At 38.7% G+C, this 26767-nt stretch overlaps 1 protein-coding gene across 7 annotated transcripts in view; it reads left to right on the forward strand.

Moving 5' to 3' along the window:
- Nucleotides 1-26767, forward strand: part of ARHGAP18 (Rho GTPase activating protein 18) — a 93929-nt gene that overhangs the window by 42913 nt on the left and 24249 nt on the right. For 5 of the 7 annotated variants that reach the window (XM_061474988.1, XM_061474986.1, XM_061474987.1 and 2 more), the window contains exons 2-6: nucleotides 12404-12600; nucleotides 14922-15157; nucleotides 17991-18063; nucleotides 23152-23321; nucleotides 25493-25658. In XM_061474988.1, coding sequence (XP_061330972.1) covers nucleotides 12404-12600; nucleotides 14922-15157; nucleotides 17991-18063; nucleotides 23152-23321; nucleotides 25493-25658 — 842 coding nt within the window. Of the gene's footprint in view, nucleotides 1-10935; nucleotides 11073-12403; nucleotides 12601-12967; nucleotides 13031-14921; nucleotides 15158-17990; nucleotides 18064-23151; nucleotides 23322-25492; nucleotides 25659-26767 lie in introns of those variants that run through there. The other 2 variants (XM_061474990.1, XM_061474993.1) reach the window with 2 other exon arrangements.

Consider the following 26767-nt stretch of genomic DNA (forward strand, 5'->3'; position numbering starts at 1 on the left):
GGCTCTTTCCTTCCTCCCTTCCCTTTCCCCCACATTGCAGGCATGGGTCACTGTCATGATGTTTTCAAGTTAATTAAAATGGAGTTTTCATATGTGACTTAATATTGCATGCAGTAAATGTGTTTTTTTTTTTCCCCTGTGTACATATGATACTGTATAAAAACATATGGTATTCATTTGTAGAAGATGCATCTCATAATGGGAAATACAGATGTTTAGCATAGGGAGCTTGGGCCTGTAACTAAAAATCACAGATAGTAATACTCAAGATTCCATAACATTGCTCTTGTTCTTCTGTACACAGTGTGTGTACATATGGCAAATGAAAAAAGAGTTTTTATTTATAGAAGCATCTGCATATGGATTGTGCCTTATTTCAGTTTTAATGGTTATATGTGAAGCATTGTATTTCATTTTCCTTGATTATTATTCGGGTCTGTAATCATAGCTACTTAGTATTACAAGTAAGTGCTATTTTTACTCTGTTTACACAAAGGAATACATCTAAAGTTGAGTTAGGGATTTAACCTCTATATATATGGGGAAAGTTAGAAGAGTATAATGTCATTTTTACGTGCATTTTTTGCTGCAGTTAACCCTCAACTGAAGTGTTCCGTTTGGGAATGCTGGGTGAGAGTTACATCTAATATTAGGGATGCAGTCATTTTAAAAAGACAAATTGATGTTGCTTTATATAGCTGATTGATATCTTCCAAAACAGAATGATACCTTTTTAGAACAATAAACATGGAGAACGTTATCAGCTGAAAAAACAGAGGTGGCACCTCTATGTTCATTTAGAAACTGATATCTCATGTTCTTACAATGCTGGTAAAGAAAGGTGTGTTGGTTAGGAAGGAAAAAAAAATTTTGCTAAATAATTTCTATTAAGAATTATGATCTAAATAATTTATAAATCTAAAAAATGACACTTTGGGGGTTTTCTGGTTTTTTTTTTTTTTTTTTGTATTTAATATGCAAATCCCAGGTTCTTGCAGTCCCTGCCTATATCCTCTTTTTGATGAATGTAATTTAAACTAAAGTTGGTAAGAGCACTTTTGGTTTTCTGTTTCCGTAATTCTGGAAACAATTTTTTTTTTCTCCTTTTACTAGCAGCACATTTTCTTTTCAGCTGCAGAGCAAGCAGTGACTCTCAGCCTTCCTTTTCTGACAAGTCTTGAATGCTTCCTCTTGCCACCTTGAAATATGATGCTAGTCTTCTATGACTGTGTTAAGTTTTGATGATCTCCCTGACCATTTACCCACATGCCAAAGAGATGGCTTACACCAAAAAAGATTCAGATCTAAGAGTGCAGAACAAAAAAAATGTAATGCTGTTAGCTGAAATGAGAAAGAAGGATTATGTGTAAAATCATGATCAACTAAACAAGATACATACAGGATAGGCTTTTCAGCGTTTCTTTTTCATTTTGAACAGTTGTTCTTATAAAATGACTGGTATCTAATTTGCATGTTTTGTTTACTTTTCCTTATTTTCCAGTGTTAGTTTCTTTTCTTGTGTTCCCCCTATTGTTTGGTTTGTGATATGTTTGTATTTGTCTGTCTTTTCTCCCAGAACAAACCCAAACCTCGTCTAAATCCTTACTGTTGAAGTTTTGGTTTTGTATTCAAGCCCTGATGCTCAGAACTTGTGGACAGGTAGCAGGTAGCACAATAGCGAGCACTATGGTAGTCTCGCTTCCAAACTTGCACATGTGCGGATGTATACTCAGATTGGTAGCTCTACATCTGTATACTTAATTTGGAAGCAAAAGGACATACGTATGCATATAAGCGTCAGTAAATCTTTCCAGAGAGCTGCCAATGTTCAGGAAACAGAGGTGGTAGTGAAGGGGGAGAGGGAAGGTGAGAATCTGTAGTCCCAAGCTGCTTCCTTCTTGCTTGGTTGTCTACTGACCATGGCTTTAATAGTTGCCTTTGAAGATAAAAAGTAAGAATTGTGACTGGCTGCTCTTTTCAATCTCTTTTCTTTTGCTGAGACGACAGTGGACTTTTCTGCTGCCCTTTGTGCAGTGGGTCTGTGGGGAAGGGATAGGAAGGAAACTGCTGGCTCGGGGCAGACCCGCACTGTCCTCTGCCTCTGCCATGGCATACTCTGCTTGGCTCCTACTAGAGGAGCTCCTCAAAGCAGGTTCGCCTCATGTGTGGAGACATGTGGCATTGTTATGTTAGCTGCTCTGAGAGCAGGTGAAATCCCAGCAGCTGCTTTTGAAGCTGGTTTCAGATGCCTCCTTCCTCATGCTGAGCCTGAACTAAACCCAGATGGTCCATCCCTTGCAGTGTACTTGAGGCCTTCCTGTCCCCTATCCACTTGCCTTTAAGGATGCTCCTTAAAAGCTCCTTCTCTGACGTTTTGTTTCTGAACAGACCTGTATCCCTCAGTGATCTTGAGTGCTGGCCTGCCTTGTGCGTGCTGCTCTCATCAGCCCTTCCTGCTTCCTCCTCGCTGTCTCTCATCCAGCTTCTGTGAGAGCACCTTTATCTACTTTGTCTTAGTGGGTTTTTTGTTGGTGGTTTGTTCGGACAATGAAAAGTTTGTTTATAAAATATCTTCAGACCCCTGAATAGATTTCCTTACCTGCTGTTAGGGAATGCTCATATGAATTAAATTATGATTTATTCCGAATGTAAGGATGATACTGTAATAAATTGACTGTGCATGTCTGCCAGTTTCATTCAGGCATAAGCAGAATAACTGAATTGTGCTATAGGCCATGCATTTGCAAGTAGCAGGGTTATAGGCCTATCTAATAGGTCCTTCAGCATGGTAAGAGCTAATGCTTTTAGAGAGCTAATTGCTTTTAAAGGCACACAAGTGACTCCAGTATCATTTCGTGGCTGTAACTGTACTTTACTACTAGATGGTCCTGGTATTTGCTAGGATAGCTCAAACTGGGCTTTGTTGCTATACTTTATTTTTTTTTTTTTCCCCACTGTGATAAGAAAAATAAATTATTTAAATCTTTCCTTTCTGTGCCTCTCAATAATGGAATTACAAATACTGTATCTGTTTCACTTCCTGGTTTATTCTCTTTGATATTTGTGGAGCCTGAAGTAATCTTACACAGACTTTATTCTCTTCTTTGTGAGAAGATTAGTTCCAGTGTTTCTCTTAGAAGATTACAGGAAAATTGTACTTTTGAAATGTGCATGATGTGTTCGGATATTTTCCCAAGAAGCAGCATGAGAGTTGTTACAGACAACATATTTTGCATACTTTTTTTTTTTTATATTGATATGAATTGTAAAGAATGAAAAGAATCAAAACAGCGGAGGAAAACGTCTGTGTCCATATGAAGCCAGGTGATGTAGAAGACATTTGGAAGGAATGAGAAAGGTAGATGACCTGACCAAGGGTCAGAGCCAAAAATGTGACAAAGGAGATTTGAGTGAGGCTATTCCTTTCCTCATTTTCCTACCTGTGGGCAGTTAAACTAGAGCTTTAAACACAATTAGGGTCATATGTAAGGGAAATATACTGAATGTTGAGTTTGGAGACTGACTTCTATTTTAATTCAGCGGGTCTTGAGGCTCTGTAAACACTTCCAGCTCTTTCAAAAGTCAGCATGAGTTGCAAGGCTACTTCTGATGTGGTGCCACTTGTGGGATTGTACCTATACAGGTCACACAGGTTCCCTTGTCCCCTTTTTTTCCCCTCTAGTGGATTTTGCGCTCCCAGGAATAGCTGTTTCTCTTTCTAAAATGTATGCTTTTCAGCCAGAATGTCTGGGTATGGGAAAAAGAAAATGTGTTTCCAAAGCCTTTGGGAGTTTTCATTCAAGTGGTATGAGAATTAAAATGTCAGAATGGCAGGACTTGAGACAATTTAGTCTACTTCATTTTGTCAATGCAGAAGTAAAACCAAAGCTGAGTTATTCTGATACTACCTCTCAGTTTATCCAATTGTGATAATTTTATTGCAAATCTGATAATAGAAAAATCTAATGTTCTAGTTAAAGCTCCAAATCTGAGTCTGTGACTCTCACCTTTCACTAAAGTAAGTAAGCAGGGTTCTGTGTTTTATGGTTGAAGAATAAAACTGAAAGCATACGCTGAATTGAACAGCATTGGAACGCAGCAGTCCCTGCAAAAACAAGGAAACACGACTGATGCAGTCATTTTGTGGAAGACAGACTTCATGGCTGCAGCTGTCAATCCAGAATTCTTTCTTGTTTTGTGTGGAGTAGAACAAGATCACATTTATTCTAAACCGACCTGGGATGGCATATCAAATACCTGTTTTTTTGCAGATGTTCAAAAGTATGTATGTTATAGTTCTAACACCTTTTTTGATAATAAAACATCTCACATTGTCAGTCATACACAGAGGCCAATGATCTTCACCATCATTTTAGATAGGGTGTGTATGTGTATCAGTTTACGATAATTATAATTTATCTGTTTGGAAGTAGAGTTTAAATGGCTGAAGGAAATGTCAAGGAATACTTAAACTTCTTAGAAGTGCTGCATGTATTTCAGACAGATTAAGTTTTGGCATCGTGTCTGGAATCTCCCCTTTCTGGTGCAGTGGATTCGAATATTAAGTGTAATAGTCTATGTCATTGCCAGTTTCCTTCCTGTTTTCTTCAGTAACAGCTTGGGGTAATAGAGGATGTGGCTGGAAGCAGTACAGTGTGTGTATATACTTTTTAGAATTACAGTCTGGCAGCCTTAACTTTGGCCTGTTTTGCATTTATTATTTATGGAGGGGTTTAAAATGCCAGTTTATGGGGTTTTCTGGGGTTCTGTTTTGTGGCTTTTGTTTGTTTGTTTTGTTGTCTTTTGCATTTTATTTATTTTTATTTTTATTTTTATTTTTTTCTTCTTGTGACTCTGCAGAGCAGTTCTGAGCAGGTATTAACAGCAGCTGATGGTTATTACAAAAAAATCCTGAGACCTGATTCTCTTTACTCAGCCTTTTTTATGCTCATTTAGAAAATGAGTACTGTTCCATACCTTCTTTGCAGTCACTTTGTCTTTGGAAGGAGAACAGACCTTTGCCTTAGTTCAAACTTCTCTGGCTTTCTTCAGAGCTTAAGGGGGATTTGTGCAAGTTTGATTGCAATTGACATTCAGAATGTCCCATAAGGTCACAGAGCAGCCAAAATAAAACACTTTTAACTTGGGAGAGGAGGAATGCTAAGTGTCAGTTCACCAGAAATACTGGAAATTATGTTGATTTGTTGCTGTTATTTTTGCATGTCCTGTATGACTCTGTTGGACAGACTGAGTTGCAGGAAAGTTTGCAGTCATGGAAAAAGTAAATGATAGAAAAGGTAGAAAGGAAAGGATGCAATTGTTGCGACAGATGACAAGATTTAGGAGCTAGAATGAAAAGCAGAAGTGCAAGCCCAGGCTAAGGTTCCTCTAATGCCTTCTAAAAGTTATGAAGCACTTTTAAAGGGTTAAGAAATATTTTTGCATTGTTCTGGACACTGTACAGACTTGGGTCTTGGTTGGTACTGCTCAAGGATTGTATGCTGTTTGTGAAACCTAGAGATGCTGGCTTTTGCTTGACGGGAGATTTTAGCTGTCAGTGAAATTGAATCATTTTAGTATGTTAAGCCATATAAAAAGATGAAGACATTTACTGTTAAAAAAATATTTAACTTCATTTAGGTAATGACAGTACTATGTGGTTTTATGCAAAATTCAGTTATTTTAGGACAATCTGCTTTGATGGCACATAGATTACAATTTGATCTTTTAAACAGAAGGTTTTGAAAGGTGCTTAAAGCTACACTGCAAAATACTGGAGATTGTGCGAAGGGGTGGTGTGACAGAGATAAGTTTCTTAAAAGTTAGGTTGAAACCACTAAAATAAGTGATTTAGTAATAAAAATTCTTGATGTAACACATCCTTGGAATCAAGGCCTTGCGTTATCTTCACATCTGATTTTTGGAATGCAGTTTGGAATGCTTAGAAACTGTGAAAGATCAGGATGCCCTTCTGGTAGGTGCCATGGCTATAGGAAGGTCTATTGGTCACTTCCCAGGCCAGTGTCCCAGCCAAGAAAAGGAGCTCAAGACAGGCAGCTGCTGCAACCATTAGATTAGAGCTTGCTTGGTTAATTCAGTTAAGAAGTCTTTGCACCTTGCAGTGCTGCTTGGCTTCTTACAAGCAGGGGAGGGATGGGGGGAACTTTGGGTTTAGGAGCTTTATTTATTCCCACGCTTCTGTAGCTAAGCCTTCCAAGAAGTGGCAGGAGATCACATTGTTTCCCTCTCCTTATCTTTTTAGTTGTTTAGATTTGAAAGGATATGGGAAGTTCTGTATTATATTTAAGATCACAGCATCTCATGGATGTAATTACTCAGTAAATAATTTTCAAAACGGACCACTGTACCCATAGGTATTTTTTTGTTGTTTAAATCTAGTTAGCCTTTGTACTAACACTAAACTTAAAATCACTTAGTCAAATTACTGCTTAACTTTGTAACTCCTGTGTCAACAAGATAATTCTGGTTTGAGTGTGCCACTCTATTTATAGCCACAGCGCTGGAGTCTATCACAAACCCACAACAGCAGACCTTCCTTTTATCTGCCTTGCAGTTTGCTATGGGTCAGATCTTGATCTTTAACCCTCAGTGCTCCAGGTGCCCAAGAGCTCAGTATTAGCGCCAGTGTTGTTTAATATCTTCATTGATGATCTGGATGAGGGGATTAAGTACACCCTCAGTAAACTTGCAGACAACATTAAGTTGGCTGGGAGTGTGGATGTCCTGGAGGGTAGGAAGGCTCTGCAGAGGGATCAGTGGGCTGTGGCCAGTTGTATGAGGCTCAGCAAAGAAAAGTCCCAGGCTTGGGGATGAGTGGCTGGAAAGCTGCTCAGCAGAAAAGGACCTGGGGGTGCTGACTGACAGCTGCTGAACATGAGCCAGCTTGTGCCCAGGCAGCCAAGAATGCCAACGGCATCCTGGCCTGTGTCAGAAATAGTGTGGCCAGCAGGACTAGGGAAGTGATTGTTCTCCCTGTACTTGGCACTGGTGAGGCTGCATCTCGAGTCCTGTGTTCAAAGCCCCTTGGCTTTAGGAGTGATGACTCCCTTTGTACAGGCATTTCAGAAGCTGCTGCTTTAATGGAGCTGTAGTCAAATATGCTTTTGTCATCTACTTCACTCTGTGTGAAGTAAATGTGCCTTCAGTTTGGGAGCTGTTTAAAGACAGTGTTTAAGACTCCCATAGGCTTTGTTAGGCAGCTATTTAACCCCAAAGAGTTGAATCCTAACTGAGGTTAAACCCATTAATCAGATGGCCTCTTCCCTTGTCCCACTTTTTAGATTTGTGACAATTTTTATTCAGGTCTGAATTTTGAATTCCAGAATTTGGCAAAATCGGGTGGAAAAAGGGCCCTGTACAGAAATTCCTAAGTTGCAGGCAGAGCAGTTTCTACTCCTCCCTTTCACTTGGACTTCATACATTGTTGCTTTTTTTTTTTTTTTTTTTTCAGGAAGAAGGTAACATATTATAGAGACTGGTATCTTTTTGCTTCATGTTCATATAGTATTGAGTAGTTGGACTTTGTCCTTTCCTGGAGTCAGCGAGCTCTACTGTAATAATCCTTTTAAAGGAACTCCAGTTCTCTTTTAGCATTGTTAAACTATTGTTTGGTTCAGCAGTGTACTTATATTCCCTCATTTTGTAATCAACATAGTTGCATTTAGTATTTCTGCTTTTCGGTATATTTACACGTTTAGTGTTTGCCTACCCTTATATATACATGATATAAGGCTACCATACAATCACGATGTTTAAGTAGCGATGTAGAAAGGTCGTGTTCAGATCCAAAATTAGAGGCTAGCACTATAGAAATGACAGGGATTATATTTTTCTCATCACTCACTGTTTTAAAATGCAACATAGTCCTTAGTTCTTGAGCAAGAAAAGTGAAAGGACAAAATTAGCTTTCTGTGAACTGGATTTATCTGAAATGCCAGTGAAAGTCCATTTTACTAACTGATTAATCTCTAGCTGCTGTAGTTTACACATGACAAGTATCAGCTGTGAGCTGCTAAAAAGGCACTGGAGCGGACAGGGAGATACAGAAAGAAAATAAGGAAGAAAGACAACTGCAGTAGTATAGATTATAGTAGTTAAAGTGTATATAATAGCATATATATATATATAGTGTATACTATAGTATAAAGTGACTGTTAATGAAATCAAAGTCAGGCTGACAGAACCTGAAAAAAAACCCCACATTTTTATTATGGTGTAAAACAGTGATTAATGTGAAGAGTCATATTTTCCTACAGTCTAAGAAAGGATACAGTTGGTCCTTTCTCAGGGAAAATAAAAGAGGCTGAAGAAAATATTTGCACACAGTTCTTCCCCCTTAAGTACTTGCCACAATGTGATGTTCATCAGTGCTTAATGAAATAACCCAAATCTGATTTCTTTCCTTGTAAATGTAATGAACGGTGTTCATTACCGGAATAGTTTTTAGTGGCTCCCCTCTGGAAGGGCTGGGAGTGCTTTGTCTCGCATCCCTGATGTTTCTAATAAATGCGTTCCAGTGGGTGGGACAAGAAGATTGACTCTGGTAAAAGACTGCAGTAACTATACTGAAGAAAAGGTTTTATACCTGGAGGCTCAGTTTTGTACTGAGATAAACACGTAAATATCTCATTGGCTGGAAAGGGCATGTGTCTGAGTATCAGAGGTCAGAACTGACTGTGTAATTTGGAAATTAAAGTATTGTACTGCTCCCTGTAAAGCTATTTGCAGAATAACCTATTTACTAATGATTGGAAATGGATGTTAATAAGATTTGAATAGAGTTTGTGAGTGTTGTTAGTGAAGACCTTAATGGAAATATGAGTTTTTTTTTTTTTTTGGGGGGGGGGGGGGAGTGGAGGGAGGAATTGCTGGAGAGTAAACTTGCCATTTAGTAATTGGAAATGAAAAATGGGTAGTGTTTGGAAATTAAGAGATTATGTTTTAGTGGTAGTTTACATTTTCTGGGGAAAGAAGAAGAGAGATCTCCTTGAAGATACTTCTGAAAAGCAGCTGCATTTTTCACATTTTAAATACAAAAATGAACATCTAAAAACTTAAGAATATTCTTCAGAAGTAATTCTTGTCTGCAACTGCAGTAATGTCTTTTTTTGTAATAAATTCTACTTATTTCCAACTAATAGATTTTTGGAAAGGAGTCTTCTACAAAATTTTAAAGCTTGCAACATGGGGCATTTGAAATACTTTTATAAGGTTTTTTTTTATGAGCCTTTCTATGAATGTGGAATCAGTTATTTTTAAAAATATACCTTGCTTCCACAATCCTTGCAATATTACTACTGAGATTTATTCCTTTTCCCCTTGTTCTTTCTTTTTTTCTTGGCCTTAACTTGTTCCCACCTGTGCATTTTCATTGTGTGATATGCAGTAGTGCTTACTAAGCATATGTTTGGAGAAGGATTGAATTTAGTGGAAGGTCACAGCAGAAATCCCATGTTCTTCATCTTGTCAACAGATACCCGAAAATGAAAATCCTACTTGGCAATCTCTTTCTCCTTATGCTGTGATTTTTTAAAAATTATTTTTCTTCTCTCATTTACACCAACTGTCCTCATTATCTTCAGTCTTTCTTGTCTGTGCCTCTGTGCACAGGGATTCACAGGAGGAATAGCGATATAAGGATGCCTGTAGCAACTACTGTGCAGATTAAGCACAAAGTACTGCTACACTGGTGTCTTCCTCTGGTAGGATATGCAAAGCAAGAAACACTGAACCAAATGAACTGAAAGTAAAATCTGACCTCTTTTAGCTGAAGTTTTAGCAATTGTTCTCTCCCAGCCCAAGCCTCTCTCTGTCCTAGTGCAGATAAATGTGAATTCTGGATGTGGACAAATGCGTATGGCTTTGAAAGAGTTTGCAGTCCAAACAGAAACTGGGGATGGGGGATTGATCGAGTCAGATGAGGGAAGACAAATAATCAGTGAATGGAGTGGGAGTGGTGTGGCAGAGCCCAGGCGCTGCTGATGCTGTGGGGCTGCCAGCTGGGAATGGCCTAAAGCAATATGGACTCTTTTGAAGGAGTGATTCAGAGCAGAGCAGTGAGTTTTTTGTGTGAATATTTCTTGGAATGTTCTCCTGGTCATTTGTGCCTTTCTCTCTGTGAGGGCTTTCATGACAAGACGTGGCAGTACAGTCAGCTCAAAGTTGGGAGTTGCTGTATTGGTTCATTAATGAGAGATGGAAAGGTCAGGCTAGGAAAAGCCTTATGTTTGGTCAAGTAGAGCAGGCCTGTGGCAGCGTATCCCACCTTAGCCTGCCAGAGCCTGCCAAAATGCATGCTTTTAACATATTCAGTCTGTTAGTTTTATCTTTTGCATTGTGCACTGTGGCAGTTAAATTTCAGCTGCAGGTTGTTCCAAAGGTGAAAGGCCACCAAAGAGCTGCTGAGCAGCTCTACAGGGTTAAACCAAGGAACGATAAGCTGAAATCGGACCTCACTCAGGCTGAAATTCAAGTGTACAGAGCCTGTGAGAGGGATCCAGTCTGCTCAGAGCACCTTTAGCTGCAAGAGGCTGGGAAGCCTGACCTGCTTCAGTCACACTTGGCACCTATGTGGGCTGCTGGGGACGCTTCTGATGTGGCTCCAGTAGTGTGTTTCTGCAGTGGTTGGTGTGATTCACAAGCGGCACAGGTCACTTGTGGGACACACCTGTCAGGAGGAGTTTAAGAACTGAGATAGCCCCATGGAGAAATTGTGTTTATTGGGTAACATGCACTACTAACAAGATGTTGTTATTGCCATTAATACAGAAGCTAAACATTCCTTTACATATTTTTATTTTCTTGGGCTTTCTAGTAAGGACAGGTTAAGGAGTGATGTAGGGGTGCATATCAGCTTGGTAATTCATTGTTATTTATTAACTTGTACCTGGAGCTGAAAGGCAGGGCAGGTGGAAACTCATAGTCCTTCCATAAGGCTCTTTACTTTTAAAGGCAAAGTCCATATAGTTAGTATTTCTTATCAGAGAATCAGGCACATATGCTGTGAAAGGATTTGTGACTTGGCCACAAGGGGCTTATCTTCGGAGAGAAAGGTATGGCTTTTTTACTTAGGGGCAGCTAACAAGTATCAGTTTTCCGAAGGTAAAATGTAAGGACGAGGTGCTTTTGTTTTAATTCTAGATAAACTTGCAAAGTCAGCCAAATGGGAAGGTAGGTCTTACTTTGCTGCATTTACATTGTGATAAATCCACAATGCTTGATCTTTGTTATGCTTTTCTTTTGGAATAAGTGATATTTATTACTTAACCCCAAACCATGCCTTCTTTTTTAGAATATGGAGACAAATTCAGACATAAAAGGCATCTGAAGAAGTTTCTGAAATGTTAAGAACTTACTATTTTTTCATACAAATTTTTGATATACTGCCATAATAATAGAATAACCTAGTTTAGAAAGGACCACTGGAGATCATCTTGTCTGATCTGTCCCCACCCAAAGTAGGGCCAGCTCTGAACCTAGATCAGGTTGCTACTCATGTAATCCACTGATACTCTGAATCAGTTTGTGGCTTTTGATTTGATATATTTGACTGTTAGGCTGACCTGCAACTTCAATGATATCATTACAACCTTTGCTGTTAAAGAAGAATTCTTTGTTAAGTCAGTGGTATTTTTATTTTTTTTTTTTTTCAGTGATTTAATGAGGTCAAGATGAGACCTAGAGGTTGTTTCAGCTTGTTGGGTTCTTTTATTCCAGTTGCAGCTGTACTTAAAATGAAAGATCCTGTTTGAAAGCCTTAGCAACATAATGTGAACCAAAAACTGGTAGGATCAAACTAGAAAAATGATAAGCTTTCAGTCAAAGAGAAAGTAAGATAGAAACAAATAGTGGCCTTTATCAAACATTTGGACTCACCAGTTTACTTCACAAACTGTAACTTCAGTAATTCTACTTTGTCCTTTCTCAGCTATAATTAACGTCATAGACACTAAACATAAAAAATAAAAGCAGAATAGCAAAGGAAAAAAGTAAGGATACTGTCAAGCTATAAGTATTTATGCAGGAAAAAGGGCACTTTGAAAAATTCTTTATGATGCTGGGTTATGCTAGGAAGATACATACCATGAAGTTTATGGAACTGACTGTTGTGAGTTGAATTAGAAGTCTGGTGTAACTAGGATTACTAGAACTTGGGTTCATGATTTCCTGTTTAATACAGACCCCTGTGCTGTTCCAAACTGGGAGATATGTATAACAGGAATAGAAAATACATTCCAGATTTTAAAAGTAATTTCTAGTATCTTGGTTTGTTTGTTGACAGTATTGTGCTTTGACACAATCACTAACTGCCGTCACAGATATATTAATATATCCTGTATCTTAAAATGCTAATCAGGAATTGCTCTTTGGTTTATGCTTATAGCCGTCGATCTGGCCAGTATACAATGAACCATGACCATTCCAAGACCCCTGATGGAGCATCATTTGACCGCTCAGGATCCCAGGACTCCTTGGATGAATTGTCTATGGATGACTACTGGAAAGAACTTGAAAACATCCATGAAACCAGAGGAAATAATCATGAAGAACGAGTAGCACTTGTAGTGAAAGAGCCAGATGGTAATTAAATCAATTCTTGTGAATGATCATCAGTTTGCTGATTTTAGGGATTTTTCTTTAAGTCTTATTTCAAGTGATGGCACCCACCAAACACACTTTAATCAAAAAGGAGGTCACTCTGCTACTCTGCTGAGCTTCCACTTTGAAAATTCTGTTGTCTCTAATGCGTATCACCAGAAACAGCCAGTGGCCTGCAAGAGAATGTTATCAGATATAAATAGAAAGCTGTTTTTCCTTTAAATGGTATTTGCAGAACGTCAGAAAGGCACCTGTGCTTGCAAATCACAACAATTGAAGCTTTATTTATAGTTTACTGTTATACTAACTTAACCCTTTCATTCTTTGTGTGCGTTGTTCGTTATTGTAGCTATTGTGGACAGAAACCTCACGCTTTAGAAGACAAGCCAATGATTAACCGGTTTTAAGTTTAGTGAGTAACTTTCTACGCTTGTAACTACTGTAACTGTTCAGTTGTATTATTTTTGTTTCTCAGAAGCATCAATTATGGGCCACTCCTGAGGGAATGATCTTCAAAGAAATTGGGCAATTTCTTTGTTTTTCTTGTCCTATCAGGAAAAAAGAGGAGTAACATCCTTAATTCCACCCTTCTCTCAAAGATTATTTTTTAGCAGTGTAGTATCTGCCTCTTTTCTATTCTTACAAGAGGCCCACGGTCTCTTAATTAATTACAAAATTAAAATGGTGAGTTTTGCATTTTAGCATGACCTCTACATAAGCAAGAAGAATGTGCTTCACTAGGTTTCAAAGGGATTTGCACTTCTGCCTCTGTAAGCGTTTTGAAGCATCACTGCTATTTACAAGTGCTCTGAAGGGGGTAGCAGCCTGGCCTCTGGAGAAAGTAGCAAAGCTCTGAGCCCATGTACCCAGGAAGCAGGACATCTGACAAGAGCAGTGAGGCTTTCTCACGCAAAGCAATGTTCATTGTTCTGCAGCGCATGAGCTCCCAGCTCACTGATGCTGCTATGCTTTCAGGCTCTGCACTCCAAACCCCACCATTTCCTTTTTTATTTATATGTAGCCTTTTTACCCCTAGTTACCACTCTAGCTTGAGCTGCTGATTCTGGTATGAAGCTTAAGTGAGTCAGCACAGTTCAGTTGATCAGCTTGAGTGGATGTTGCTCTGCCCTGCATCTTGCCTAATGTGCAGCACCTCTCGGGGGAACGAGTACTCCTTGGGAGTTGTGTGACACTGCATGTGGATGATGGGCCTGCCTAGGTGGGGGCTTGCTTGAGATACAGCCATGCAAACACAAGGCAGGGGAGAGATGAGAAACATCTTGCTTACATCTGCTTGGGAGAATGAGTGTAGCCCTTCTTTCCAGCCCTAATAACAAAACCTGAGAGAGTTTTGTGAGAGGCTCAGGATTTGGCTGCACAGCCACAGTAAAATTAATACTTAAAGCATTGTGTCTATTTTTTGAATGCTGTTGATACTCAGGGACCCACTTGCATGTGCACTGGGCACTGTGGGAAACTGCAGTCAATAATGAAGTTGACGTGTCAGTTTTGGAGTACTTTTAGATACCTAAAAAATGGAAATGTTGCTTGAACATTGGAAGAGAGGGTTGTTGGCATTCAGCTCAAGCTTGGCTGCTACAGACAGACATTATTGCCTTAAAGTATCCTTACAGATACTGATTTCAGAAGCAGAAGTTTTGCCATCAGTGATGGTATTTAATAGCTTTCTCCTCTTTCATGTGCAGTGATCTGTCAGTAAAGGATACCTTATCAGCTATAAAACTAAAGCAACAATTGTTTTGTGGGCTGTCAGTAGGCTGGAGACCATGTCATAAGAACTGATTAAAAAATAGCATTAAGGTGACTCCTGTAGTCTGGTTTGGTCCTTCATTAAAGTGAGCTAGTGAAGGCTTGTAGGATTAATGAGAAAAGTGGGCAGAACTCTGTCAGTAAGGGAGCTAAGAGATTGAGCACTGGACTAAAAATCAACGAAGCAGCAATGATCAGAGGCTTTCAGGCTTCCCCATGCACATTTATATCTAGATACATTTATAAAATGGTATATGATTTAATAAAAGTGCTGTAGATTATTATAAAGATTGTCCCATAGCAGTCTGTATTGGATTAAGTGTTTTAAAAGCTTTGATATCATGTTAACCCTTTTGAAGCTCTTTAGAAACAATAGGCTTTTTCCATGGCATGAGAGTCATGATAATTCTTAATTGTGGATCCTGTAGTACTTGCCCTGTGAACTGCATTGACTTTATCATGTCATTAACATACAGTGTACTAACAATACTCAAAACCCAATGTTTATGCCTTTTTCTCTTGGCTTTGCTCAGAGGGAGAACTGGAAGAAGAATGGCTGAAGGAAGCAGGTCTTTCAAATCTGTTTGGTGAGAGCTCTGGTGACCCCCTGGAAAGCATGGTGTTTCTGTCCACGCTGACCCGAACCCAGAGGGCAGCGGTAGAAAAGCGAGTAGAAACTGTCACACAAACCATGAGGAAAAAAAACAAACATCACCAGATTCCTGATGTCAGAGATATCTTCAGGCTCCAGAATGACTCAAAGGGAAAAGTAGGTTCCTGATCATCATTTTGTTTGATGCTGGCAGAAAGAAGGGAGGGACATGTATGGGTGCGGGGAGAGGAGGGGGATGCCCAGGCACAAAAGGTTTATTTCCAGAAGATTTCTGTCTGACTTTTTCCTGATTTCCAAGTGAATTTTTTTACTAGTTTATGGGAACAGCTTTGGTTCAAACTTGACATTACATTAAGTGCTCTTAGTATGTTGAAAGAATTACGTATGTTGGCCTTGAATAAATTAAAGGTGATGAATAAAACAACCACTCTGTGGTAAAATTATTATGAATTCATTTTAATGCAGAAGCAAAACTCCTGACAACAATCACCCAGAAAGCTACCAAAAGCTCACTTTCATCTTTGGGTGGTAGTGCCGCACAGCCCTCCTTATGGGTCTGCTGGAAAGGAGCCAGTACTTCTTACTGGTGTTCTTGTTTCTTTTCCCTTTTTTTTTTTTTCTCCAAAGATAAAAACAAAAAGGGACGTCAGCCTGACCTCCTCTATTTTGGGTAGGTCTTCTGTGCCTGTCAGCTGGGGACTTAGACCCCATGCTAACTCCCAGGGTCTGTCTGTGCCATTAAAGTTTATGTTGGAAGTTGCTTTGACAGGTCTTGAGAAGGTCTGTCTGTGTCATTAAAGTTTACGTTGGAATTTGCTTTGACAGGTCTTGAGAAGGGTCCTGGTTTCCTTGCGTGGGGTATTGAATGGAAGAGCTCCTCTCCCATACACAGGAAAGGGGAAGGAAGGGAAATTGAGCCTAAGATTAGAACTCCTCTTCTGTGGAGAAGTGGTGTGTCCTGTCTGCTCTTCCCAAAGCAGTGAGATCTTCAGCTGTAGGAAGACCCTGACCAGATAGAAGTGCATAGCTAGCTTACCTGACCTCAGCCCCATCCCTCGTTCCTGCTGCTGCTGTTCAGTGCAGTGGCAGCAATGGGAAATTTTGAGGAGGTTTAACTTTCTCCTTTCCCTGAAAGCTTCCTCTCCTTAAGCAACTCCTTTCAAATTCAATAGAGGTGAAATGTAGTGGGGGTAGTTTGGAAGCTCAAATGTATGTTCTGGAGGCACAACTTTCCTTTTACTGTTCTGCTTTGCATGTGGTTACAGAAGGGATATTAACTGCATAAAAGCTTTCTGGGATCTGATTTGGAATTAACTACACCTAAAAATTACAAGATCTAATAGCAAAGCAATTTAAGTAAAATATTACATAGTTTAAAGCAGTATAATTTCCCTTTCAAGTATGTTGTTTCAGTAAAGCACAAGAAATACTCATGTTACTGCATTTACACACTGTAATGTTTGAAAATCATGTCACAGAGTTCAGTAGACTTACGTCTCTTAAACTGTGTTTTGATATTGATAACATCAGCGAGAAGTAGTGCAAACAGACAAATGCTTGTAATTATTTAAGATGTATAAACCAGTTAGAATATTTATTAGATATAGAAATAACTGGGGGGGAGGTGGGAGCCTTCTAAACCTGTCTTCTTGACTGAAAGTGTAGGCCCTCAAACTGCATTCTTCTGTCCAAAGCATGATAATTATTCAGAAAGCATTGCTTGTGGTTATTCATCTAATCTCTGACAGAAATCCTGTAGTGAAGTAGCTTCTACAACCTCCCTAGGTAACTTTTGTCAGTGCTTTGTTACTGTCCCATCATTAGAAAGCTCTTTATGCAACAAAAGAGGACTGAAGCCATCTGCAGTTGTATGAAGTCATTCCAGTTTAATAATAGCCTCTGAAAATCATGTAACCTCCTTCACCTGGAGGAAAGCAGGAGGAAAGGTAAAACAATAGTGTTGATGTTTTCCATCAATGCAACAATTGTGTTGATGTTTCTCCTAAATTTCCTGCCATATTCCCAGAGAGAAGCTCGACTTTTGGTACCTTGGCAGCTTTCCATTCTTCTGCTCTGTGAAGCAGTAATATTTTTTTGGGTAGTCATGCTATCTTCTTCCACCTCTTGATTTTCTTGATTAAAAACCAAATAATAAGTATACAGGTTTGTGTTGGTAGGAGAAATCTTTAAAACTTGATTTATTTTTTTTTCTTACTAAGTATGGTGTTTTAAAGTGCTTGAGTAAAATACAGTCAAAAATCCAGGATGCTGAACAGTCATTGTTGACTTGAGTTGGCAAGAAGATAATAAAAATAATATGTGGGTAAAAACGTATATGGGTATATGTGTACCCATTTGTATATGGGTATAGATTTTATGCATGTTGTGAAATATTTTTTTCTGTAGTAGGTGTCATCCAGTTCATAGAATGTGCAAAAATCTTGAGACTAGGTAGCACAACTGTGGAAAGAAGAAGATGGTTCAAAACCTTTCCTGTTCTGTTTGTTTCTTTGAAGTGCCTTGGTTTTGCTGTTGGGAAGCTAAGCTGTAAGCACAGATACTAACATCAGGCCACCCTGCAAAAGGGGTGGGGTTGTCTTGTGGGGGAGGCAACAATGTAAGATTTTGCAAGAGGAAGGGATTTGGACAGTCAGTCAAAAATGTCTCCTCTAGATTCCTTTTCCATATCTTCCCAGCGCAAGCTGTGGCTTCAGCTCAAAGAGTACATTTTCTTATATGCAGCTCTGGAAAATTAACTATTATGCCCATTTAACCTTTTAGGAAGAGGGGGATTGGGCTTTTTTAATTACCATGGTTTCAGATCCCCTTAGAATTTGGCAAAGGGTTTTCTACTGAAACACACAGGTGTGCCTCTGTATACACCTGAATTGCAGGAGTATGTGTTTGAATCCTGTGCAGAGTTCAAATGAGTTTCTACAGCCATGCATTTGGTTTTTGTAGGCATGCATATTTATTGTACCTTTCTTAGGTGTGTGATGGAAATGAACCCTCAACCATGAGAACAAGTGAAACCAAAAATGAAATGCAAGATGGAACAGAAGGTAATGCCAACAACTCTTTTTTTTTTTTGTGGGTTTTTTCTTTTTGTGTTTTTTTTTGTTTGTTTGTTTATGTTTATGTGGTTTTCCCCTTCCTTTTGGGCTGTCCAATTTTCAAGTAACTTTTCAGCAGAAGAAAATGAAATTCTTATGAGAAACCTGTTCTGGCCTGCATTGTAGTGTAAAAGTTTTAAGTGTGGCTGTAGAAAGTGTCCTTTGAGACATTTGGGAAATCTTCTTTGTTAGCAGTGATCATCTTATAATTGAGTCATCTGGGAGAAGTCTCCTTTCACAGCTTATGCTTAGGTCTTTCCTGATCCTTAATTTATCCCTTCTGGTTTATCTCTGCTGTACAGTACAGGAAATAAACAGCATACGTAAGCTGTTCAAAGACAAATGGACTGTAAACGTCCAAAAAAAAACAACAACCCAACCCAAACGGAGAACTGGCTATATATCTTTAGCTCAAAATGAAAGGAAAACAGGGATGGAAGAAAAACATTGTTTGCCTTTTTTAAGGAAAATTGAAATGAAATAGCATTCATGTGTGTAGGATGGGGTTGTGCTCCAGCAGCATGTGATTACACAAAAGGATTGCAGTGCCCATGTAAGACCCTCTCACTGTCAGGTAGATCAGAGCATCACAGAAGTCCTTCTGATACAAGAGTTTCTTTTTTTAAAATTCTGCATTGTTTGTATGTTGGTTTTTTTTTGTTTGTTTTTTTTTTTTTATTTGATTGGGTTTTTTGCTTGTTTAGGGTTTTTTTTGTGGTTTTGGGGGTTGTTTTTTTTTTAATTCTTCCAGGGGACTGGATAGCACATAGGTATTACACTGAAGCTTATAGTAACTTAAATAGGCAAGCAGGCAGATCAGGTTCCCCTCTGCAAGCTACTTACCTGTAATTAAGCCATTGAATAAAATTCTGCTCCACTTCTAGAATACTGACCAGTAGTATTCTGGAAAAATTGTTACTTTAGGATTAAATTTAGAAAACAGCACCAGACAATACCAGATGTGCATGGTAGTTGAAGTGAAGAGATGAATATAAACCAGCTCAGAATATTACCAGGTCTGTGTTTCCAGAAGTGCTGTTAATCCTTTCCTCTCAGCAAACCTCACTCCAGTAAGAAGAACAAAAAAACTGGGAGGCCTGCCAGACTGCTGGTTCAGCACAAGGGAAGGAAGAGATGCCTGGTGCTTGTGTCAATAAACTGCACTGTAGGATTCAGAGCTGGAAAATTACCAAACAATTATTACAGAGTTTTTATCACATCTGGTTCTTTTTTCCAGTGGCCCTGATGAATCTTTTAGAAATGGGAAGTTGTGAAAGGCAAATCCCATATGTTAGCTCTGCTCAGCATGGATTGCAGTGTGGATGGCAAATGCAGCCTGCTTACATCCTGGTACAGTTCTGCTCTTGTCAACATGCTAAAGTGGGCTCTGCTCCCGCTGAAGGAAAAAAATCACTTCAATTTGCAGTCAGACCATGGAAATTTGGTTGTATGAAAAGCGACGCACCTGTTTCAGTGCTGTACTGTGATCTTTCCTCCAGAATGATGGGCATATTAGAGTTATACAAACAGTGAATGAATTTAAGGAAAAAAGTAAACAATGCCTGATATTGCAGAGATACTAAATATTTATGAAATCCAAATACATTATTTTGAAATGGAAACCCTCTTTGGCAGAGAAATAGTACTGGTTTTACCTGAAAAATGTTTCAGACATTACAAAAAAAAATCCAAAGCTTAAACTGAGATGTCTTAAAGCAGTTAGAGTGAATTACTCTGGCCCTTCTCCAAAGGTGATGGCTCTGTTCCTGATTTGGTATTTGAATGCTTCATTCCCAACTGCTTTCGTCAGACTTGGGATGATAATGGTTTGCCCTTAGAGTGTACATGGGTTGTGTGAACCTGTTCTCACAGCTCCTTTCTTGCTAATCTGAGACACCTTTTTTCTTGCTTAAATGATGTAAGCAAATGCAAGGAATAATATGAAACCATTATATTTTTATTCTTTTTCTGCTTGATCCTGCAGAAAGGGTACAAGGGAAGAATGTTAGATAAAACTTCTGTATGGAAGCAATCTCAAAGCATAGTGATCTGGCAAATGAATGAAAGAATTGTGTGTACTATATGTAACATAAGGGGAAAGAACCTTCTTGGTAGGAAAAAGAAGACCAAAATGTGCTCATTTTCATATAATTAAAGAGTTTGTTTCTGCTTTTCATTTTACATGATAAATGAGGAATCTGTGGCCGGAGTGATAGGGTGTTAGTGAAAAGTTTACAAAGTTTTTTATTTTCTATTTAAAATTATCCATGAATTAACATTTTAGAGAAATGCTTTGTTAGTAAAAAAAAGATAAGATAAATTAGCTGTTCTACTTTTCCAATATAAATTAAGATCTATCAGCACAGCTCCATTGGGGTATACTCTAGATTCTCTAGCAAAACTAGGAAATAGCAAGGTTTACGCTTCCGATATGTCTATGTCTTATTAAAAAGAAACCCAAAATGTAACCCCTACCCCACTCCTGAAGAATTTCCATCATTTTATGTGATCTTTAAAAAGCACTGTGAACCAAAGAAGGGGTACAGGACTAACTAATGCAAAATGTGTTTTCCACATCCTTATGGACAATGTTTACATTTTTCTTTATCACACTTGTGTTTCTTTCATGAAATACTGCATTGTAGCAGGTTGGCAGAATACCAAAGCTGCTTCCTTTTACAGCTGCTTCCTTGTTAATGAATGCACAATGATAGGACCAAGGCTGTATACAACCACACAGAAACTCCACACAACAGCAGCATTTCCAGACCTTGAAAAACACAGCATTACCAAGATATCTGCTATACACAGCACCTTCTTAGGACCAGAGGACTGAAACAGGAGCTACTGCATTTTTTGTTTGTTAACATCAGATCCCTCCTGGGCTGATAGGAAGCATGTAGGTCTCGTACAGGCTATATTAGCATGACAAAAGACTTGGGGAGACTGGAACTGTTTTCCTTTAGTTTTGGATTCGTTAAACAATTTATGTGATATATACAAATATACACACAGGGAGGCCAAAGATCGAAGCCAGGGATGAATGTGACCTTGGATATGTTTGGTTACTGAGGTCTCATATATCTCTCTGCCAAGAGGAGCAGCTCTAGTTTCAGGATCAGCTTAATCTTTAGTGTATGCCTCAGATGTCTTTCAGGGTCTATGGAAAGTGAGCAGAAGCCATTCTGGAAAGAACAAGTGGTGAATATCACACACAATAGGCAAAATTTGGACATGTTTTATTCTACTTCTCATAGCGTTGCTTGGTTGCAAGTAGAGTCAAAGTATTGACTCAAATCCACCTTCCCTTGAAGTGTCTCAGCGCTAAATCAATTACATTGACATAGGTGTGGTTGGGTAAAGCATTACGTCCTACTGGAGAGTGGCTGTGGTGGCTGCAGCCACTTGCCTATCAGGTCCCCTGAGTTTGGTTCCAGTAGACTGAGGTTATTTTTGGGGCTCACTCTAAAGAATATCAGAGCCTAGTCTTAGTTTTGTCTCTTTCAAGTAGACATAGGTATGATTCCGAAAAAAATTCAGGCTGGTGTCATTTTGTTTTTTAAACTTGGTGCTTCATTTGTTGTTTGGGTTGTGTGCTTGCAGCTCAGCTCTTTTTCAGGCCTCTGAAAATATCAGTGTAGAGCAGCACTTCACTGAGGCCTTCTCTCTTACATCAGCCTGTCTGTAGCCTTTCCCCTTTGACCTTTCATGGTCAAATGTTGCTGTACCTGTAACTGTTTTCTAGGAATTTTTCTCTGGCTTGAGGTGGCATAGTTATTGCAGGCCATACAAACATTTCCCACAGTGGTGTAAAGAAATTAATTATGTTACACAATACTCCTATACCAAAGAATATGCACTGCTCATGGTTTCCGTCCTCAGCTCATGTCCATTTCCATCCCATGTTTTCCTGCACTTCTGTATGCTAGCTTTGACCAGGCTTTTGTCTCCTGTGGGTAAGAGTCAGTGACAGAATCATGGTCCCACTGAAATGAGCAGGATTGAATTGTTTGTTTGCCCTGCTTTTAAGGAAGTCTGAGTTTCATTACATATACTTGCAAGATATTTGTAATGTCTTGTACAAGAAACCTAGTCCTGGGTGTATCCTTTAAGGAGTACCATATCACAGGAGAGATGGAGGAGAGATCAGAACCTTTCTGTGACTAAATTGGCTTTGATGCTTTGTATTCAATAGTGTTATTTACATTGTAATTTTATCCTTGCTTCTTTCATGATATATTTTAACTTCCGACTGAAGAGCAGTGGTTGATGTACTATGAAATTGGGCTTTTCTAAAAGCAGAACTGCCTCTCCTTTTTTTTTTTTTTCCTGTGGTGTTTTTTGTTTTGTTTTGTTTTTTGTTTTTTTTGGTTGGTTGGTTTAACAAAAAAAAGTTCTAGATTTGTCTAGTCTTCTATTCCTTTAAGGACCAAAGAACAAAGAAAGAGAAGTAGGGTCTTCTTTATGTACTCAGTCTTTCCCTGTATCATGGAAACATGTCCAAACAGTTTTGAAGAGTCTAGACTCTTCAGACTGAGGTGAGGACAGAAATGTTGGGACAAAGACATGATCTCCATGTTACTCTCAGATATTAGTGCTTTGGATAATAGACGAAACATTCTGTTTTGCTTTTGAAATTTTACCAACAGAAATAATTGCTGGTTTGGTTGCAGGATATTACAGTCTTAGAGGCTGGAAAGCATTTGATGGCAAGAAGCTCCTGATGCCAGAGCTGTTTGGCTCTGGCAGATTCTGGGAGTCTGCTATTGGAGGTGGATTGCTTTATCTTTCCGTAACATGGGAGAGAACCCCATGACTCAGCAGAATTAGTCAAGAAAAACTACAAAAGATGGATCTTTATAAGAAGCTGAATTTTTTACATACATAAAAATATGCAGAAATTAGTGAATTTGCAACCAGAAAGTCCATCCCTTGCACAGGATTAACTTCTACTTGGTTTTAAACTTACTGTCATTCACTGAGTGTTCCTCAATTGTACTGCTGTTGATTAGTAGGTTTTTTTCACTCTGTTTTCAGGTCCAAAGTTCAGTCTTGGAACTGATGAACAGAAGAGCTCGCTTGAAGACATGCCGTCTTCAGACACTGATATCAATCTGGAGATATCTTTTTCAGAACAGGCAGCTAATTTCAAAGACAGCTCAGTAGGCAAAATGTGCAAGGGTGGAGGGCGTGACACTCTTCTCCCAGTAAGTGTTTCCTGTTTATTGCTCTCATTCTTTGTTTTTGCTAGTGGTACTGTTTGCTTGATATTTATCTGGTGGTGGGTAAATTAGACTTAGAAGAATGTTGTCGGATCCAGCTTCATGGGGGATAGACCTTCTCAAGAAAACTTATTTTTGGGAATGGTATTCTCAATAACATGGAAGTAACTACTTTTATGCCTATTTATGTCATTGTCTGAATGGCAAAATGCACTCTATGTGTAAGCAATAATGCACTGGTAATATTAAGGTGGAATAGTGGCTTGGTAGTTGTACACAAACTGTGTTCTTATATCATTTGTTTACAACTATTTTTCCTGTTTTATGAGGTAAGATGCCTTACCTCTGTAATAAAAAGCGGTGTTGTCATTTAAAAAGGTTGGTGGATGCATGTAGAAACCTTGTACAGTTATCCAGTGCAGATAGGTGAGGGGTGAGAATGAAGAACAGAAAGGTCTGTAGAGGTCTAGAGTCAAATGGCAGGGAATTAAGGATTAGTTTGTGCTCAGTTTTTCTTTCCAACCATGAATTAAAAAAGGCTCATTCTGAATGAATCCAAATAGAAAACAAAATCCTCCCAGGCATTTTATTGTTGATCCTCAGACATCTCTCTGAGGATCTCTCTCTATCTGACAGTTCATGAACTTGCAGTTATGTATGACCTGTAAACTAATGACTGGCATGAAAAACATCTCTATTTTCTTTCCCCTAACAGTGTATGCAAACATGTCTGAGTAAATATACTGTCTGAAGTAATAATGTTTCACAGTTCTTCAACCACTTAATCTAGATAAGGACATGTGCAGTTCTTCAAATAGCAATTATCCTGTGTATCCTAGTTTAAACATTATAAACCAGACACTAAGGGTGTTTGAGTCATGTTTCTCTTAATGCAGGCTGTAACAAGAAATGATAGCTATACTTTAACTTCTGTATATATGCATATATATGCATAATCCATTGTATAAAACACATATTAGCTAGACTTTTAGCTAGGCTTATGAAGGATTGCTCAAACCCATGGCCATGGGATTTCTTCAGTGATGGAAGTTGTTGCAAAATGATAGGGAAAGCAAGGGAGTAACCTGTTTAAATCTACAATTTGTATTTGTTGCACCTTTGTCATTGGCAGCTATTTTTAAATATATGTGTTTGTGCAAGTCAATGAAACCTCAAGGCGGGAAACTGACTGTGTATCTACTATATTTATGTTTATGTTTCAGTATGTGCTCTTGTAGTCATGTACCATAACCACACATTCATCCTTGCTGTCACTGGTTTGTACAGGATAAGAAGATAATACTGGAGTATAATATATCTTTTCAAATGGAAGAAAGTCTTGTCAGCCTTCCTGCTTTGAGTCATGCGAACCACTAATGTCAGGCGCAGCAAGAGTCTTGCTTAGAAGCCTGCTGACGGAGTTAAAAAGCTCTATGAGCTAGGAAGTTGCTTTTGCTCACCCTTTCAGCCGAGTTCTTTATACTGGTCTCTGCAGCATCTGAGCATTTAGTGTAGTAGAAATGAATCATAATTAAGAATCCTCCTTCCCTAAGAAGGGAACCCCTTTATTATTAAAGGCAGCCAAATATGTTATTTTGTGTGCATAACTGCAGAGGGATTTCTACCCCAATTGTATGTGTATAGAATTGTTCACTGATAGCCATTTCCACCACTGTAGATTGCAAAAGGGCAGAAGGTGATGATATGGGGGTGAAGGTGGTTGATTACACGCAGAACAAAGCCAGACTCTTCGAGGTTCACAGTTGAAGGCCAAAAGTCAGTGAACCCAAATGACCACAGGGGAAATTCTGTTTTGCAAATTAAAAGAAGTCCCTATGAGAGCATTAAGCATCGGAATGGGTGCCCAGAGAGGTTACTGGGACTTCAAAATTCAGCTGGACAATGCAACAGGCAACCTAATCAGACTTTGAATTTAGCCTTGCATTTAGCAGGTAGTTGAATTAGATGACTTCCAGAAGTCACTAGGAACCGAAATCCTCCTATGATTTTAAGATCATCTGCTTTTCAACCTGTTTGGGGGAGTCTCCTGTGATTTTAATTTAAGCAGGATTTATGATGATAGGTGTGCCCTGAAGGAAGCTAAGTAATTTGCTATGACTTGGATTATTCACTTTGCTGCAAATCTCTGCTTTTAGAATTTCAGGGTGCCGAAGGACAAAACAGGGACCACAAAGATTGGTGACCTGGCCCCTCAGGACATGAAGAAAGTCTATTCTTTAGCACTGATTGAATTAACTGCTCTCTATGACATACTTGGGACAGAATTCAAGCAGCAAAAAGCTGTAAAAATCAAAACCAAAGGTGAGTGAGTGTTTCATATTCTGAACCAAATGGGTCTGTTTTAATCCAATAAACAAATGCATCCATTTCTTTATGATTTTCCAGCAGAAAATGTATATTAATATATAAATAGTAACAGGTCCTGAGGAGCATTCAATTATATGCCTTAACTCAAGGCATACTTCAAGCAAGTTCATGGTCACTCCAGCTATGGGGCTCTGCTCTTTGTCTTTGCTTTTCTTGCCCTTGGCTTGAATGCTGGGAGCCTTTGCCATCTGCTTTCCTCTTCTGTGTGGTACAAACTTTCCTGTGTCACATAGGCCTTGCCCATTCACTATTTACTCAAGCCATAATGCAGTTTTTATGCTGAATGGCATCACGTTAAGTGGAAGATTTGGGCTGTTGCAGAGGATGTCAAGACAGCTGCAATGTGTCCTTTTGCTCTGTAAGCTATTGGAGCATATATATGTATAATCACAGTGCTTTTTTCAAGAAGGTTTTCAGTGCTTTGTTTGTTTTCTGTATTTCTGGTTTCTGCTAAATGCTTTACAAGAACTTGAAATATGTTACCAGTTAATCACAAGGCAGCTTTGGCCAAAACCCTGTTGTTGAGGTTCAGTGAATGTGACAGAGCAATAGCTCACTTTAAATAATTAAAAGCAACAGAGAGGGTTGAGAGATATACAGCAATGAACAGCAGATTCTTCAGAATATGCTGTTTGCTCTGCTGTAGTAGTGCTTGTGCTTTCACCAATATACTTTCTTCTCCTGTATTTTGGGATTTAGTTTTGATTCTTCTTACCAAATTTATTGTTAATTGAATTTCACTCATAGCATTATTATCTGAATGACAGGCAGTCATGAAAAACATTGATGAAAAGCCTTTTTTAAAGTTAAAAATTATGGGCTAGGCTCAGTTTGGTTTTCCAACTTCATCTCAGTAGAAACTTTTATTATTGACAAGATCTTCAAGATTATAAAACTATGGGATATAGATATCAACTGTATGAGTCTCTACATATTTTATAGGTAGACTTTTTATGCTGATAGAGATACAAGAATTCCCTGGTTTGGCACTGAAGCTGTTTCTTTGACATATATCACATTCCCTGAAGGGCTGACACCTTTTT

Source organism: Pezoporus flaviventris, unplaced genomic scaffold (genome assembly GCF_033815535.1).
Source record: "Pezoporus flaviventris isolate CSIRO_AGI_PZ_B2104156 unplaced genomic scaffold, CSIRO_AGI_Pfla_v1 ptg000081l, whole genome shotgun sequence".
Lineage (NCBI taxonomy): Eukaryota > Metazoa > Chordata > Aves > Psittaciformes > Psittacidae > Pezoporus > Pezoporus flaviventris.